Source organism: Nyctibius grandis, chromosome 6, assembly GCF_013368605.1.
Source record: "Nyctibius grandis isolate bNycGra1 chromosome 6, bNycGra1.pri, whole genome shotgun sequence".
Taxonomy (NCBI): Eukaryota; Metazoa; Chordata; class Aves; order Nyctibiiformes; family Nyctibiidae; genus Nyctibius; species Nyctibius grandis.
Window position 1 is genome coordinate 78,266,915 of NC_090663.1, and position 15,283 is coordinate 78,282,197.

The window sequence follows — 15,283 nt, forward strand, 5'->3', positions numbered from 1 at the left end:
ACAAAATTCCCCTTCCTCAACATCATTCCAAAAGCTATCAAAAGGTTAAGACTTCTGAGTTTTAAAAGAAATGATAGGGATGCATTCTGTTGAAATATTTAATTAAGTGATAACTTGCATAGCAAGACAGGGGGTGTTAATAAGCCTTTTTTTTTTTTTTTTTTTTGATTGAATCCTCTGGAAGACTCAGTTATGGCAGAGTTCTACTGTGTTTTAAATGTTCCCTGCTCAGGAGGCAAGGGTCTAACATTAAAAAGTGAGTGGATGTGATAACAGCAGGCTAGGAGGAGGGGGAGGGGGTTCTTTATGCCTGTCTTTCTGTAACACATCGCTGCTTAACCTTTTTCACCGGTACATACCTGACTTACATCTATGCAGAATTCCAAAACTAACAGGCTCCTACCAATCCACTGTTATCTGTGCCCTCTACTCGGTACAAAACGGTATCCCTAGTGATCTGTCTATGTTATTGCTCATCGCTTACTAGTTATTGCCGTTTGCAATTATTAAAAAAAAAAAGTACACAATTAGAATATGAGTTCCCTCTTCCATCAAATCTAGTCCAGAATAGAATGAAATATTTTTTCTTCATTTAACTGTAAAGAGCTAATCACAATTTATTGCCTTTCCATTTTATTCTATTTAAAAATATATATTCTTGTCCATCTTAAAGCAACCCTTTAGTGTCATAAGCCTGGCTTTCCCAATACATACCATTAGTGCATACGTGGTGGGCTTTGGGAAATCCTACTGACTAGTGCCTTGGAAATTTTTTTCTTGAATTGTCATAATACTCCTGGCGGCAGGTGACTGACTAAACAGTGACGGGTTATTCCACGGGGTGCCGTAACCCGCAGGCCTGCCCCCTTTCTGTCCCTCTCCCCAGAATGGAGCCATCTGGGAGTTTCCTCTGCTCAGTCTCAGTCTTTTCAAGCTGTTGTACTGTAAGGCAGCTGCAGCCCTGCCCTGTCCCTTCCTCCTTCTCCAGCATCACGTCATGGTTAAATCTGGTCATCGCGTAGGTGTATTTACATGTAAACTCTGGAGCTTACGGAGGGTTCTGAGCTGCCATGTATCCTCAAACAATGCAACAGAAAACATTCTACAAAGAGAGAGGAAAGACCTACCACCATCCAAGGAAAGTGACCATTTGTAATAGGGTTTAGCAGTGCAGTATGGTTAAACAACCATCTTTGATTTAATACACACTAGTTAAATTAAGAGCTTGTGCTTTTCCAGAAGGCAGGGGAAGGGAGTAAAATTTTATCAGTGCTTTTTAGCTGAAAGGGATGAATGCAGGCCTACTTCCTCCTACCCACCCTAGACCCTTCTGAAAGGTATTTGTGAGTTATTTTAGTGTTCATCACAAATCCTGTTTAGTAGTGATGTCATTTTCTCTGCTCGCTCAGGAAAGTTGCAAATAAAGGAGATTCAAACTTCTCACAGAATGGGAGGGCGCCCAAAAAAACAGCTTTAATGCATGTAAACATGTTTAGACAGCTCAGGAATAATGGGTTATCAATTTGTCAGTCTGTAGCCATGTCTAAGAACTCTCTTCTCTCGCACCAATAAATAATGTGGAGTTGGCTTGTAGGCAGTGACTCTACTGACACCATGTCCCTGGCTCCAGTCAGGACGCCAGAATGCTTCTCCTAATAATGTCCGTCCTTCTGCTGATGGTGCTGTTTGGCCTGAGCCTCTGCTGCCTGCACTTTTTTTCAGCCACTTCAGGCTCCGAGTCGCTCATTTCAGCATCAGGGCTGTACCCATCATTCTCGCTGTCAGGCTTTAGCTTGCGTTTTGCCCTGTCCTTCGGTGAAACTCTGCCCATGCCCAGGTAGGGGCAGCTGGAGTTCTGGCGGCAGGTCTCCTCCGGGCTCTCGCCCTGCTGTTGCCTCTCCCCCTTCTTTGGAATTCGGAATCCGCCCCAGTTTTTCACTGGGCTCGTGGGCGTCGTAGGCACTTTAACTACTGTCTGATTAGAGTTTACTTTGACAAGACCCCCGTTGCATTTAGGCACTATATCCCTCCGCGTGCCAGGTGCTGACCGACCGCTGGAGTGGTTCACAGCCCTTTTATTTTCCGATTGCCTCTGAGAGAGTTCTGTGGGCCTCAGTGGTTTGTGGTTGTGTTTAGAAGTCTTTTCCTTTAGTTCTGCCTTCATCACCTCACACTGTGGACGATTGTCTCTTCTTTTTCTGTGGTCTGGTATAACTATGCCATTATTCTGCTGTGCTGATACAATCCGTGTTTCTGCAAAGGTCTTGTCAAAATTTAAAAAGCTACCTGGAGCTGCACCGCCTTCCCGTTGGCTGGGCTGCCTCAGCGTGGATTTGCTGTCACTCCCAGAGCTGTTTCTTACCCTGTCTCTCTTGTGTGGTTTTTTCAAAGAGTCAGTGAGAGACGTGCCCATTTGTTTCCTGAAGAATGCTGAATGCCATTTCAAATCCTCTATCTTAGGGGCATTGGGGCCCAAAGATGGACTACTGAACAACACCGTGTTTTCCATTGAGGAGAATGAGGAAGGCACACCTAAATGTAAACAAATTAAGTTGAAGTCAAGCAATTCTGTGTCTGGGTAAATACCACTTTTGAATATACCTATTTTACCTCTGTTCCTCAAGGATGACATGTTCTTCAGCATAGATACGTATTTGGTTGCCTACCCAGGACCTTTATGTCACAGTTATGTAGCTATGTCGTGGTTTCACAACATACTGCTATGTGTACTTTACTTTCCTGTAGCCACACTGCACCTAATTACACCTGAAGCAAATACAAATCCTAGCACTGCTCTATCCACTAAGACAGAGAAACTCCTCAGAGAGGGATAAAAAGGAACCAGCAAGTGGATCTGATTGATTCTGTCTAAAATATGGTTTATTAGTTACTGAATACTTCAAGGATAATCTAGTTAATGCAGTAACTTTGAAGTTATTAATCCTTCTGAGAAAAAGACTACTGTCAATGAGATCAGGCAGAAAAAAACATGCTATTTGAAAACCAGAGTGCTACCTTTTCAAAATCCAGTTCTTTAAACTGCCATCTATGATGCAAAGAAGCACATACTAAACGCTACTGCAGCAGCACTAATAAACCACAGCCCTCCTTGGTACCATATGGCACTTGAATGTAAGTCATGGTCTCTCTATCATACGGAGTCATTAAAGAATCGCACCAGAAAGGATCTGAAGCAGCAAGCCACACAGTGCCCCACAGATAAGAACACAGACTTACCAGTTTCTATAGCAATGTGCCCACCATTAGAGCTATGCAGATTCTCATTTTTTCTTCCAATCTGCTGATGTATGGTGGACTACACAAGATTTTAATGAGAATAAATGAGGTCCTGTTTGTCCTTCAAAATTAGTCATTAGCCTGTAACCAAACCTTTCAATGCTTGTGCCTGCGGTTTTACCTGAAAAAGGTAACACTGAAGCATACCTGAAACTCTTTCTTGTTCCAACTGCTTTACGTAGACATTAAATATCTGTTCTTGAACTTTGCAGACAGATCTCTTGCTTTTTTCCCTTCGGGTCACCATGTAAGTGAGATTACGCACCTAGAAGACATCAAGTTGATGAGTTTTACAGGAACTGTGTTTCTAAAATGTTGTCAATCTGTGCTTTCAATTAAATGGTATATAGTACTTAAACTGAATTAAACAAGTTAGTAATGTATTAAGTTTAACCTTCTTCAATGCACTTCTTAGAAAAGAGTCTTAAATACCATTTAATTGACAAGATTATTCCACATGATTTGGGAGGGCCACAGCACAGAAGTAACTTCTCTGAACACCTGAATCGTATATATATATATATATATATATACACACACACACTTACATATACAGGAAAGCTAGAGAAATGCTGGAAATGCTTAAATATACTCAGTATTAAATAGCCTAGCACCATTTGCTTCTTCATTGTTTGAGACACAACAGAAAATTATACTTAATTAATAGCATGAAAATTTGGAAAGCTATTCAACAGTACCAGTCTTTCTGATGACCCTGCCATCACAGTATGGTTGATCTAAATGAAGGCAGGCCAGTCCATTCATGCCATAGCACAATGGAGGTAGCAGGGACTGGAAACAGTAACGAAATGATTGTTTATTTCGATTATCTCGGGTTTTTTTAGAAGAAAACTACATTTCTGCCATTAAAATGTGACTATCTAATCTAGACAGCTGTGTAAGTTTCACAACCACTGCTCTCATACAGCTTAGAAGTTATTTCTTTCCCAGATGAGGGAATTAAGTATACGTGGGTGTTACCAAGGCTACTTGCTCAGTTCCATGTAGCTGCATACAGCGTGGTGCCCTGTGGATTACAACCTTGTAGGCTGACCTCACAGCCTTGAGGAGGAGACATTTAACAAGTGTGACTGGTTTTGCTAAGGTCCTGCTCTATTTAAGGCTTTCGGTCCCGGGACAGCCCATACTTTAAGTCACTGTCATTACTCTGTGGATTTGAATTAGAAGGGATTGGCCTAGCCTGGTACCCTTGCTAAAACAGTCCATGGCCTTTTGTTCTTTGCCGTGTCTGATCCGAGCTGTACAACAGATGTGTCACGTCCACAGAAGTACCTGTCTCATTAGGTGAACTGGATGACACAATTTCAAAATCTGTTTCTAGGTGGATGACACTGTCACTAATGTCATTCATGATCAAGTCTACCCAACTTTATCTTGAAGAGCAGAAAAAAACATAGGCCCCATTTTTCTTGGGTTCTTTTCATCCAAGTTATCTTGGATGTACAATCAGAGGGAACAAGAGTAGTAAAATATTAAAAATATTACTAAAATACTGTCTTGCCATCGCACTTAAAAATGGGAAGGACACATACAGAATAATTTAAGATCCAGAGAACATAGTGACAAACTCAACTTATTTAGCTGATCAAAGAGAAGATTAAAAGACATCTTGAGCACACAGAGCAGAAACAAAAGATACTGGGTAACAGCTATCTCACCGAGCTAGAGAAGGGTCAAGGGCTGGAAGGTGAAACTAGAAAAAAACTGCAACGATTCATTAGAAGAGTAATTAGCCACCAGGATCCTTTACAAAGGAGGCAGTAGATGCACGAACCCCTGCTGTCCTGATTTAAAGACTAGCTACTGTTCTCGAAGAGAGGCTCTACTTCACCCACAGGTTATGGGTTCCGCACGTGGCCTACACGAGCCATATGCTGTATGGACATGAAAAACTTAAAATAATTTCAGTACTCGTGGCTCTAACACATCTTGAACTCTACTAGTTAACCCCCCCCCCCCCAAAAAAAAAAAAAAAGAAATACCAAAAAGGAAGGAACTCGGCTCGTTACAGGATCAGATGTACTTAAGATAAAACACCAAACTGATCCTACTGCCCTGTTCTTTTAAACATTCACACCCTGAGTGGAGTATCATGTGCCTCCCAAACCTACTACACAGATAGTCCAGTGAAATGTCATCCTACTATGCTGTGTCAATGAAAAACAGATGTGCTCCAAATCAAGGTAAGTTTTATAATCTTTTCCTTCTTGTGCACTAGATGAAAGGTGCAGAGAAAGCCCTTAAAGGCTAAAAAAGCTCCAGCTGGGGGTTGCAGTACAGTCCACAGCTATCAGCGTTAATCAGTAAAAAAGCATAAGCAGAAATCCGACAATCCAGTTATAAGGAGATTGCATACGACAAGCCAAGACCTGCTGGCCCTGTGAACTAACTCTCTATTTGACAAGGGTAATTGGTGTAACCACTGCGCTCTGCAGAAATTTAGCATCAATGGTCTTTACTGACAATACAACTTTGAGGGAAGATGCAGCATGGAGCGCCTGCATGCAAGGGCAATAACTGAGAGCGTCGTTCAGAAACCTGGCTAACGAAGGCCAGCACACCTCGCACACGCACAGGCAGTGCAGTGGCTTACCCGCTCTAGATCCTGCCGGAGGTGTGTGAAGAGCTGCAGTCTTCTGAACAGCACATCCTGTTCCCGTTTAGCCAGATTGTCCTCTTCATCCTTCTTTGGGGTAATCAAAGGCTTATTGAAGTTGGCTTTTCTCTTCAGCTTCCAGTACTGGTAAAGGAATTCCACCGTCTCCTCAGGCAGCCACAGCGCTTTAGCCACTTCCAAAGACTCAACAAACGTATAGAACTCATCCTCCAGCTGCTGGAGCTTTTGCTTGCGGAGGCTGACCCTGTGGGCCTCCTCCTGGTTTTGATCCATGCTGTGGAAAGGGTTGATGTGGACAGCAAGAGAGCTGTCCTGAACCCCGTTCCCGTTCTCCTGGCCTGGGCTTACACTGAAAGTCTCATCATCCGCTTTCTTGGTGGAGCTGTGCTTGGGACAGTACGACTTAAATTTCACCTCGTCGTTCTCCGTCAGTATGGTCTTCATCTCCAAGCCGCGGTCAAACGCACAGGTGACATGAAAGGCTGTTCTGCAGTTCTTCACTGAACACTACAGAAATTAAATTAAATTTAAATTAATCAAATATAAATTTAGGAAGCCATGCTGCCTAAAACTATTCAAGCAGCCAGGACTGCTTTGGAAGAACAACCCTGTTACCGCTCTCTGCTTCTAAGCTGCATGTACTTTCTTGCTCTCTTTTAATTAGGTTTACGATTTAGTGCTTTCAGGCCAGGCAACGATCAAGTGGCCCAGTGGGACAGGAGTGGTTAACCCCTCCCTAGCCCAATCACGCTATTCACTAACCAGCAAATCCACAAGAGGAGCATTCTTACTGTCACCGGAGCCACTCGTGTAAGGGAGTGTTACACAAAGGAAAACGTTCCCCCTTTGACTGTGCCAGCATGAGAGAGGAGGAAAAACATCTCAGTGGCTCCAGGCCAGCCTGAGACTTTTAATTAAAAGTCTTTCCCAGCACCTGGACCCATGCTAGCCAAAAGGCTTCAACCGAGGGGAATTTTTTTTTCCTGTTATCCCGATTTTATAATGTCAAATATTAAATCACTGTCAATCACTACTTCACGGACTACAGCCTTCACTTCACCTGGGACATGAGGAGAACAGGAAATTCAATTTTTTGTCATTTTTCTTCCCTCCCAGCGAACTCGGCCATCATGGAGTGACAGGCACTAGCTCAGCCAATTTAGTACTTCATTTCAATTATATGTAACTTCCTCTTGCAAAATGCTGTCATAGCGATCACCAGCCACAAACTGAAAGCCTGTATATACATACACGCATACATACGCATTCGTATCAACTCACACCTCTGCCTCCAGTGAAAAGAATTTGAAGTGGAAAGGAACACTAGTGCTATTAACTAGGAGGAAACAAAACTATGCTTAACCCAAGTCATCTAACCTTAAAGAGAAATGCATTGCACTAAGATGTTTATACAGTACTTTGTAAAGAAGCCAAATCTTTCTCCTTTGGGTTTTCCTGCTCAGGTTGACTCAGCGGCCAGATGGCATATAAAGGTACAACAGAGTTTAAACTGCAGAAGTTCCAAATGAACATTCTTTAATAAAATCAACATATAAAAGGAATTAAAAAATACCGAAGCATCTTTTGCCCTTTCCTCTCGTACTAACATACAGAGCAAAAGCAGCCCAACTGCAACACCGGACAGCACAGAAGAGTACTTCAGCCACGGCTTCCAAGCTGCTATCATTTAGAATAATCAGCTCTTAGTGTGGCTAATGTTTTATTGGGAGAAGAGGGGAAAGCCTGTCTCATCGGAAGGAAATCTGCTGAACCTGGGAGAATGCACAGTCTCTTTTTTCCCAGCTTATTGCAGCTGCTCTCTGCCCAGCCTGATACATACTTCCAGCTGCCGGCTTTTCTAATTGTTGTGCACATCTCATGACATCTCTGGAGGATCTCTCTCAGTTCATCCAGTTAATGCTACTTCCTTTCTATTGCAGTGGCTTTGTATAATGTTCTTCTCTGCTGTATAAAATTTCACAACACAAATCTCAACATTTCTCACTGCTAGCTTTAATGATACCAAGATTTACACAACTCCTTTAAAATGTCAGGCAAAACTGTATTTTTTTTTGTCTCTCCCCCATAATTTCAAAAGTAAACTGTCTGAAGTGGCAGCCATTGTGCCTGCATGTCATGCTGGGTCATCACTAGAAGGGGAGAGGTGGTATGAGAAGAAATATGGAAGGACACCCCACTCTCCCCTGCACACTAGCACACATCAACACTCAAGCATTCAACTTAAACTGGTGTAAGTTACCCCTCAGAACAAGTCTGGAGAATAGACAAAACAGTTTCAGCTACGTAACAGCAGCCAAGAGGAAGGGGACAGCTCTGCAAGGAGGTATTACGATTGCAAATTTATATGCTGTGGACAGATTTATTTTCTCTACTTAACATCTACTATTTTATACAGTCCTTAAATGGAAACGGACTCATAGGTTTCACTGGAACTACTGCTGCACTGCTGTTTTACAACTTTTTCTGGCAACCTCATCAAATGACTCAGAGCAGAGGAAAAAAAAGGAAATGGATAAAACCAAATTTTTAAAAAGTGTATGACTTCAGAAATTTCTGTGTCTTAATGCTGGCCTTAACCACCATGGATCCTGTAACATTAGGCTAGCCAAAAAACAGAGAGAGCTCTATTTCTTCAGACTTCTTATGAGACAGTAATATCTTCCTATCTGTCTCAGGGAGCTTTCTGCGGACCGTTTTGCTGAAGTATATGAAGCACTTTGAAGGTGAAGAACATTACAGCAATACTAAGCTACGCTTTATTGTCTTTTTCTACACAATCACAACGCTGCCCTGAGTGAGTCACCTGGCCTTACTCTCATCATTTGTTCTCGAGTAAGGTAGATCAAAGTTTTGTCTTATGTCTCAGGAAACCAAGCATCTCCTCCTTCAAAAATCTGGGCCTTGATAATGTGTTTTCTCAATCTCTTTATACTTTATAATGTTCTTAAAATTATTATTTAGCATTTCTGAGAGATTTTGCACTGTAAAGGATCTGCAAGTGCTTTACAGCTAACAACCCAATATAAATATGCATGTGAAACCACACTGCCCCGTCTGAAATGCTCTGGTGCAGATCAATTCAATTATTTAACAGCAACAACTCACAGGCTACGGTGAGAAAGGCTGAATCCAAATGCAATTGAAAGTGGAGAGAGAATTTCAGAAGTATGCAATGAGACAAATTGGCACTTGCCCAAGAATGTGAGTTGTTGGTATGAAACAAGTGGCTTTATAGTGCTGGCTTTATAGTTTAATTATTTATGGCATACGGAAATGATTATTTTTGGAACTATGAGGACTAGACATCTGTTTTGATTGCCCTGTCTTGCTGTTTCAGGCAGTCATCATCCCTGAGCTCAAGTGAGTTCCAGAAGTCAGAACGATAACATGGCACCACTTCTACAGCAATGTGAATGGGGAAACTCACACCCAGGAGGTTTTTTTCCCCTTAGAAACATGAAGAGCTCCAGAATCTACCCACAACCAATGGAAGAAACGGGGCTCATTTCTGCAGCTTGTGGCTTGCTTGAATCTCAGGGCAGACCAGTCAAACAGTCTGTTTCTTTCCTACTGCTCAAAAAGCCTAATATTAAATGATCAGATATTCTCCTCAGCAACTTAAAAGCTGGACCAACAATCAGTTACAGAAAAAATAGTTGTAGCCAAAATAGTCCAATGTTAAGTAGTACCTAAAATGAGAAATTCCAAGCTACAACTAGCTCTATCATAAAAGTGAAGGCGTTCAACTTCCACTACTTCAGTGAGAGCTGGGAATGCTCAGCACCTTAAAAATTCGGGTTGTTACAGGAAATAACTTCCACTGAGGTATCCAACTTGCCTTAGAAGTTGCTAAATAGGGATGAGCAGATAGGTTTCAGCACAGAAGCTTTCAACATTCAAACTTTGGTTTTGTATGTGGTACATCACTGAAATACGGGGTTTTTTCCTCTACTCAACAACATTTAAGGTTTTTTTCAGTGTACTAATAAACCTATCAGCATATCTACAAATTGGGAAGTCTTATGGAATGACCTGGCTATTATTAATAAAATTTTACTATAAAGTAAGAGAACACTAACATTCAAAAGCACTTTGTGTGCAATTAAGTCCATAGTAACAAACAGGAAATCAAAGAGAGTTTACTGCGGATGCCTATTTTGTGTATCTACTAAAGCTGACAGAACAAAACACACGGACATTTGTGTGATTAACTTACCTGTATAGAAGCTCCAACTTTTTCCTTACAAAGGCTGCACACCAGTGCCCATCTACTGCTGGGAATGTGAGAAACCTTTGTAATGGGCTCCATTTTTTCTGGGCTTCCAATGCTCACCTAAAAGAAAAAAGGTTAAAAATCACAGTGACTATTACAGTGTTAACTGAAAAGGGAAACAATTTTATCAAATTCCTTGTGTGCATATGCAAAATTAGCATGTTCCAAGTTCCTCGGTTTATAAGGAACTAAAAAAATTAAAAATCCTTTATTAAAAAATCAGTTCCTCACTGCATGAAGAAAACAGTTTCAATGTGAAGCCCTCCAATTAAATTATCATACAGGATGAATATTTTGATTATGAGAACCCACGGGAATTCTCACTGTCACATCCAAACCTTCCTGATTCACCTTTAATGTTCTGTTTACAAAATAAAATGCTACTGTGTGTCCTTGTTAAATGAGCTTTGCCAGCAGCAAAGGCCTCATTTTTTGGGGCCTAATTTTGGTTGACAAAGGTAATGTAATTATTTTCTTTACAAATGAGGCTACAGATCCTGCCAGACTTTACATCTAATTGACCATCTTTTATACTGTCTTCCTAAGAAGTACCATATATATGCTACACTCATCGTAGCAACACACACTAGGTTGAAAAATGTTTTTGACAGATTTCTTCTCTCCCAGAATCACTGCAGCCCTGAACCCCCAGAGGATCAGCACCTACCTCTGGAATCCACAGAGCACAGCTAACGTGGACCCACTTGGTGCCACTCCGGGTAGGCTTCATGGCACCACCCCTCTTGGGACACAGCAAACACTTGGGCTGAACACCAAGGGCACAGGTCCTGCACAGCCAGCTGCCTTCTGGCACCTTCAGGATCCCGTAACATGCCTGTATTCCCATTTACAGAAAAGGGAAAGAAAACAAAGGAAACAACATGCATTTCTGTTACTTTTTAGCTGTTTACACGTAGCCTCTCACAACTCTCAAAACATCCTTTCTGGAATTTCTAACACTATAGAAACATTAGCTTGTGGAGGATCTCAGGATGCTGTCATAAACTTAGCCAACCACATTACCCATTTATTCCCCAAAAAACTCTTCCAGTGAAAGAAGCAGAAGTCATGATCAGCTGTTAGGCAAAAAAAACCTGCCCACTTCAACTGGGAAAAGGAAGAATGTGTTTGCCAGCCCAAAGAGCAAGGGGACTGCCCTGCCAACAGTGAGCTAGGATGAATTTCAGTATCACAAAGACTACAAGTAACAGAAACTGGACTGTAATTCAAAAGGCAAGAACCACAAATTCAAGAGCTCTGCTGTGCAATACTCAATGTTATTCCAAAGCATTGGGTTTCACTTCTTATTCAGAGGGAAGAGCACAGAACAGCAACTAATTAAGATCACTTTTTTCAGAAGATTGCATGTTTATGGAGACCTCCATCCAAATTACTGTCAATTTTAACCCTCCTAAGTTTCAGATTTGATGTGATAGAGACTAAGGATCAGAGAACTGCTACAAATCTAAAAACATCCACTTTGAGTATCTTGCAAGATAGCCATTTGTACCTTACAGCTGTCATAGGTGTATTTCTTTATCATTAGTACAAATGCATTTAAGTAACACATGCAAGAAAATGCCATTCTTGCTCACCAGACAACACAGCTTTCCGAACAGTGAAAAACAAAGCAAACTTCTTAAAGCTGGGAAGGAAGGACAGGCTGATAGGAAGGCATCTGCCACAGGAAGAAGCATCCGCAGAAACAGACAAGCTGAAATTGTATCTCTTCTTCCATGCTAAGACAACTTCTTAATGGCCACAAAAAGGTGGCACGTAATAGTGCTCCATTAGCTCAGCTCAGGTCAGTAGGTTCTCCACTAAATTAAAATTACTATAATAAATCCTACCTGTGTCCCTACTGATTGCCTGAAGGTCTTTTTTCCCCCTCCCTGCTGAGCCTAAGTTGCCAATACTAAAGGTGTGTTAGCCCCAGGAGTGTGCAGAAAGAGAGGAAAAGAATATAGCAAAAGAAGTGACCAGGTGAGAATGTACAATACACACGTGTATGTTTTGGGGAGGCAATTCCTCACCTTCTAACTTCCTGCACAATGACACAATACTGCCTTTAACCCTCTTAGCATGAGATTTCTAGAATTATATGTAACAATTCTCTTTCTCAATTATATCATTTCTGACTTCATCCCACCGCTCAATGGTGAACTCTGCAACAACTTAACAGATCCATGTCTGTCACTGGAAAAAATTCGATCTGTTATCTTTAATAGTTTGGAAGAGTTTCTGTCACCACCCCTGCACCCCCTCAGTGTGCCCTGGCCACTGTACCTGGTGCACACAAATATTGCATTTGTCACAAAACACCATTTCATTGCCATCTTCTCCATCTGGAGACTGACAGACGTCACAGACAACATCTTCATCATATTCAATCCCAAGTCCTTCTTCCGTCTCGATCGCATGGTTCATGTTATCATAGCATCGTTGTTCGAACTCCTCTATGACGCTTTCCATCGTGTACTCGTCCAGCTCAGGCATCCCTGGGAAACAGGAGTTGTTACTTATTTAAAAGCAAGAGTAGTAACCACTGCCACACAAAACTCCAGCTTCTTTTTTAACAGCTGAGTAGATACGGCCAACCCCCACATGTACAACATTTCATTCCTAGACAGTCATGCCTATTCCAGCATAAACTAGGGAAACTGTAAAAAAAGTTCAAAGTCGTCTTACAACTGTATTAAACTAACAGCAGTGGAGTACCCAAACCAGTCTTTCAAAATCTTGAGAAAAACTCTCATAAACTGATTTTGGCTTCCTGGTCTTGTTTCATTTTTCCTTCTGGGACAGCACTGTCTATGCCTTTTGCTGCAATTTTGCAGCCCAGATGTTGACTCTTTGGTGAAAGATTTGAGAGTGTTTTGAACCAAAAGCGATGGGGGCAGAAGGGGGGAAATCAATGACAAAACCTGCTATGATACTTGTAGCAAACTTGCAGTTTCTAACAACAGTTGTTGGTGTTTTCCAAGTTCCAACCCAATAGGGTGCAACCCCAACGGAGGTCTCCATCAGACCCTGCTACACCAATAAATCAGTTTGTTTTAGAAAGTGAAAAACACAGTTGTAATAAATGCAACATCAAATCCGGGACAATAAATAAACATCTAATGCAACATTAATCTGACACTGAGTCTTTCCAAACAGCATCAATCAGAAAATTATTCATGACACCACAGCTACAGGCTGATTACATTATGGTATTCTATAATTCAGATTTGTTAATTAATATATTAAATTATTATTATAGACCTGAAAAAATATCTATCATAGAAGCAGCAAGAAAAATATCAAAGAGGAGCACAGTGCTTCCGCCTCTGGCTTCCATCTCTCACTCCCCGTGACGAGCTGGCTGTTAATACTTCCAAGTTGGTACTACACCAACCTTTACCATAAAATCATGCTGCACAAACACCTGTGAAACCAAGACAGCTACGCTACTGCAAACAATCATTTTCCTTTCGCAAAGTCCGTTTAGCACAAGAATTTCCATATATTTAAATCACTACACTGAAGCATAGGTTTAGGATATCCCGCTTCGGTCTCATTCCCAATACCTAACGTTTACTGTGACCTACAGAAGATGACAACCTCATGATGTGTGTTTTAACAAGAAAATCCTCCTTTTGGCTCTCCCTGTGAATAACTGAGCCACAATTCCACAAAATGAAGAAAAAAAACCTCTCTAGCTCCTCAAGATCCAAAGACAAACATTCTACAAAAGTACTTCCAGCTTCCCTTACTGACAGGTAAACCGTTGCAGCAGAGATCAATGCATCCCATACTACCCACACTGAGCAGCTGAAAGGCAGCAAGAGAGACCATCCAAAATCCTGCTGATGAAAGAGTGACTTGCCCTGCAGCTCAGAAATACTGCACCAGCAAAGCAGACGATGGCAGGTTTTAGACCAGTTTGCAACTAAGTTCTAACCTCACGATTGCCATCACTTTATAAAAAACACAACACCGAAGATCAGCTCTGTCAAATTCTAGCTGTTTTTCATGTGGAACATGTACTTTCGAAGGTTATGTTGGTGTAGCAGCATGGCTAGCACAGGGCTTTGCACACAGGTACAAACCTGCACGATGAAGAGCCCCGCTTCTGTGCTTTATCACTGATGCTCCTCACACCCCAGTGTAACACTGTGGTAGCCCTCCTCTGGTTTTAGCAAAAGACAGGCAGACAGAGGGGATTATCTACATTGCATAAATAGATACCAATTGCAAATGGTAAAAAGTATTTTTATTTTTTCTTTGAAGAAAGCTATGGGGACTTACTCCTGCTGTTTTCCTGAAGATAAGTGGAAAAGTAACCTAAACTCTTGAATCATGAACTGTTTTCAAATCGTCTAAGCCCAACACTAAACCTGAGCAGGTCTGACTTGAGATCTGGAAAAAAGGCTTGGGTCAAGGCCAGGTCATCTGTTTCTTCCATACGCAGGTTTAAAAAGGAGAAACTTTTAAGGAGTTATAAATGGTCAGTTTGTGACCATCTCAGGTCTTGAGCCATGCCACGTATGGGCTATAGCCACGTAAAACCCTTATGACTAAATCAGGAACTGCCACGATGCTGAAACAAAAATCAACACTGTTCACCAACACATCCAAACCTCCTCCATCTGGCATAGCACCTTTTCCCTTGTCTAAACAACGTGGTAAAGTTCTGTGCTGACTTACATCCTCTTCAGTTCCACTGAAATCCTCTCCTGAAGCACACACCTTACCAAAGAAATGTTCCTGTCCTTGCCCTGCTCCCTCCCCTGCCCTTTCCCACACACAAGCCAGCCTGTAGAAAAGGGAATGGCTGCTCCCCTTGTGACAGCTCCTCCTCCTGCTTCGGAACTGGAGCACACAGTCACAGTAAGGTTTGGGAGGTTCTTCCCAGGAAATCGCTGCGGGAATTCCTTACTGTCTCACTCCCTGGGCAATTCAGCTGGCATAGGTTCTCTAAACCTCCCAAGACTCCTTGTCTACCTTCTCAACACTGAACACCACTAGCTAAAAAGATGATAATACATATATGTGACGCAGAGAAAAATAAA

General features: G+C 41.8%; 1 protein-coding gene across 7 annotated transcripts in view; it reads right to left on the reverse strand.

The window, feature by feature from the left end:
* Window positions 1–1,445: 1,445 nt before the first annotated feature.
* JADE1 (jade family PHD finger 1) overlaps window positions 1,446–15,283 on the reverse strand; it is a 60,731-nt gene continuing 46,893 nt past the window's right edge. For all 7 annotated transcript variants that reach the window (XM_068404342.1, XM_068404340.1, XM_068404343.1 and 4 more), the window contains 6 exons: window positions 12,516–12,727; window positions 10,897–11,064; window positions 10,173–10,289; window positions 5,912–6,442; window positions 3,445–3,562; window positions 1,446–2,532 (listed from right to left, as the gene is read on the reverse strand). In XM_068404342.1, the coding sequence (XP_068260443.1) occupies window positions 1,631–2,532; window positions 3,445–3,562; window positions 5,912–6,442; window positions 10,173–10,289; window positions 10,897–11,064; window positions 12,516–12,727 (2,048 nt within the window). In that variant the 3' untranslated portion in view covers window positions 1,446–1,630. The remainder of the gene's footprint in view (window positions 2,533–3,444; window positions 3,563–5,911; window positions 6,443–10,172; window positions 10,290–10,896; window positions 11,065–12,515; window positions 12,728–15,283) is intronic.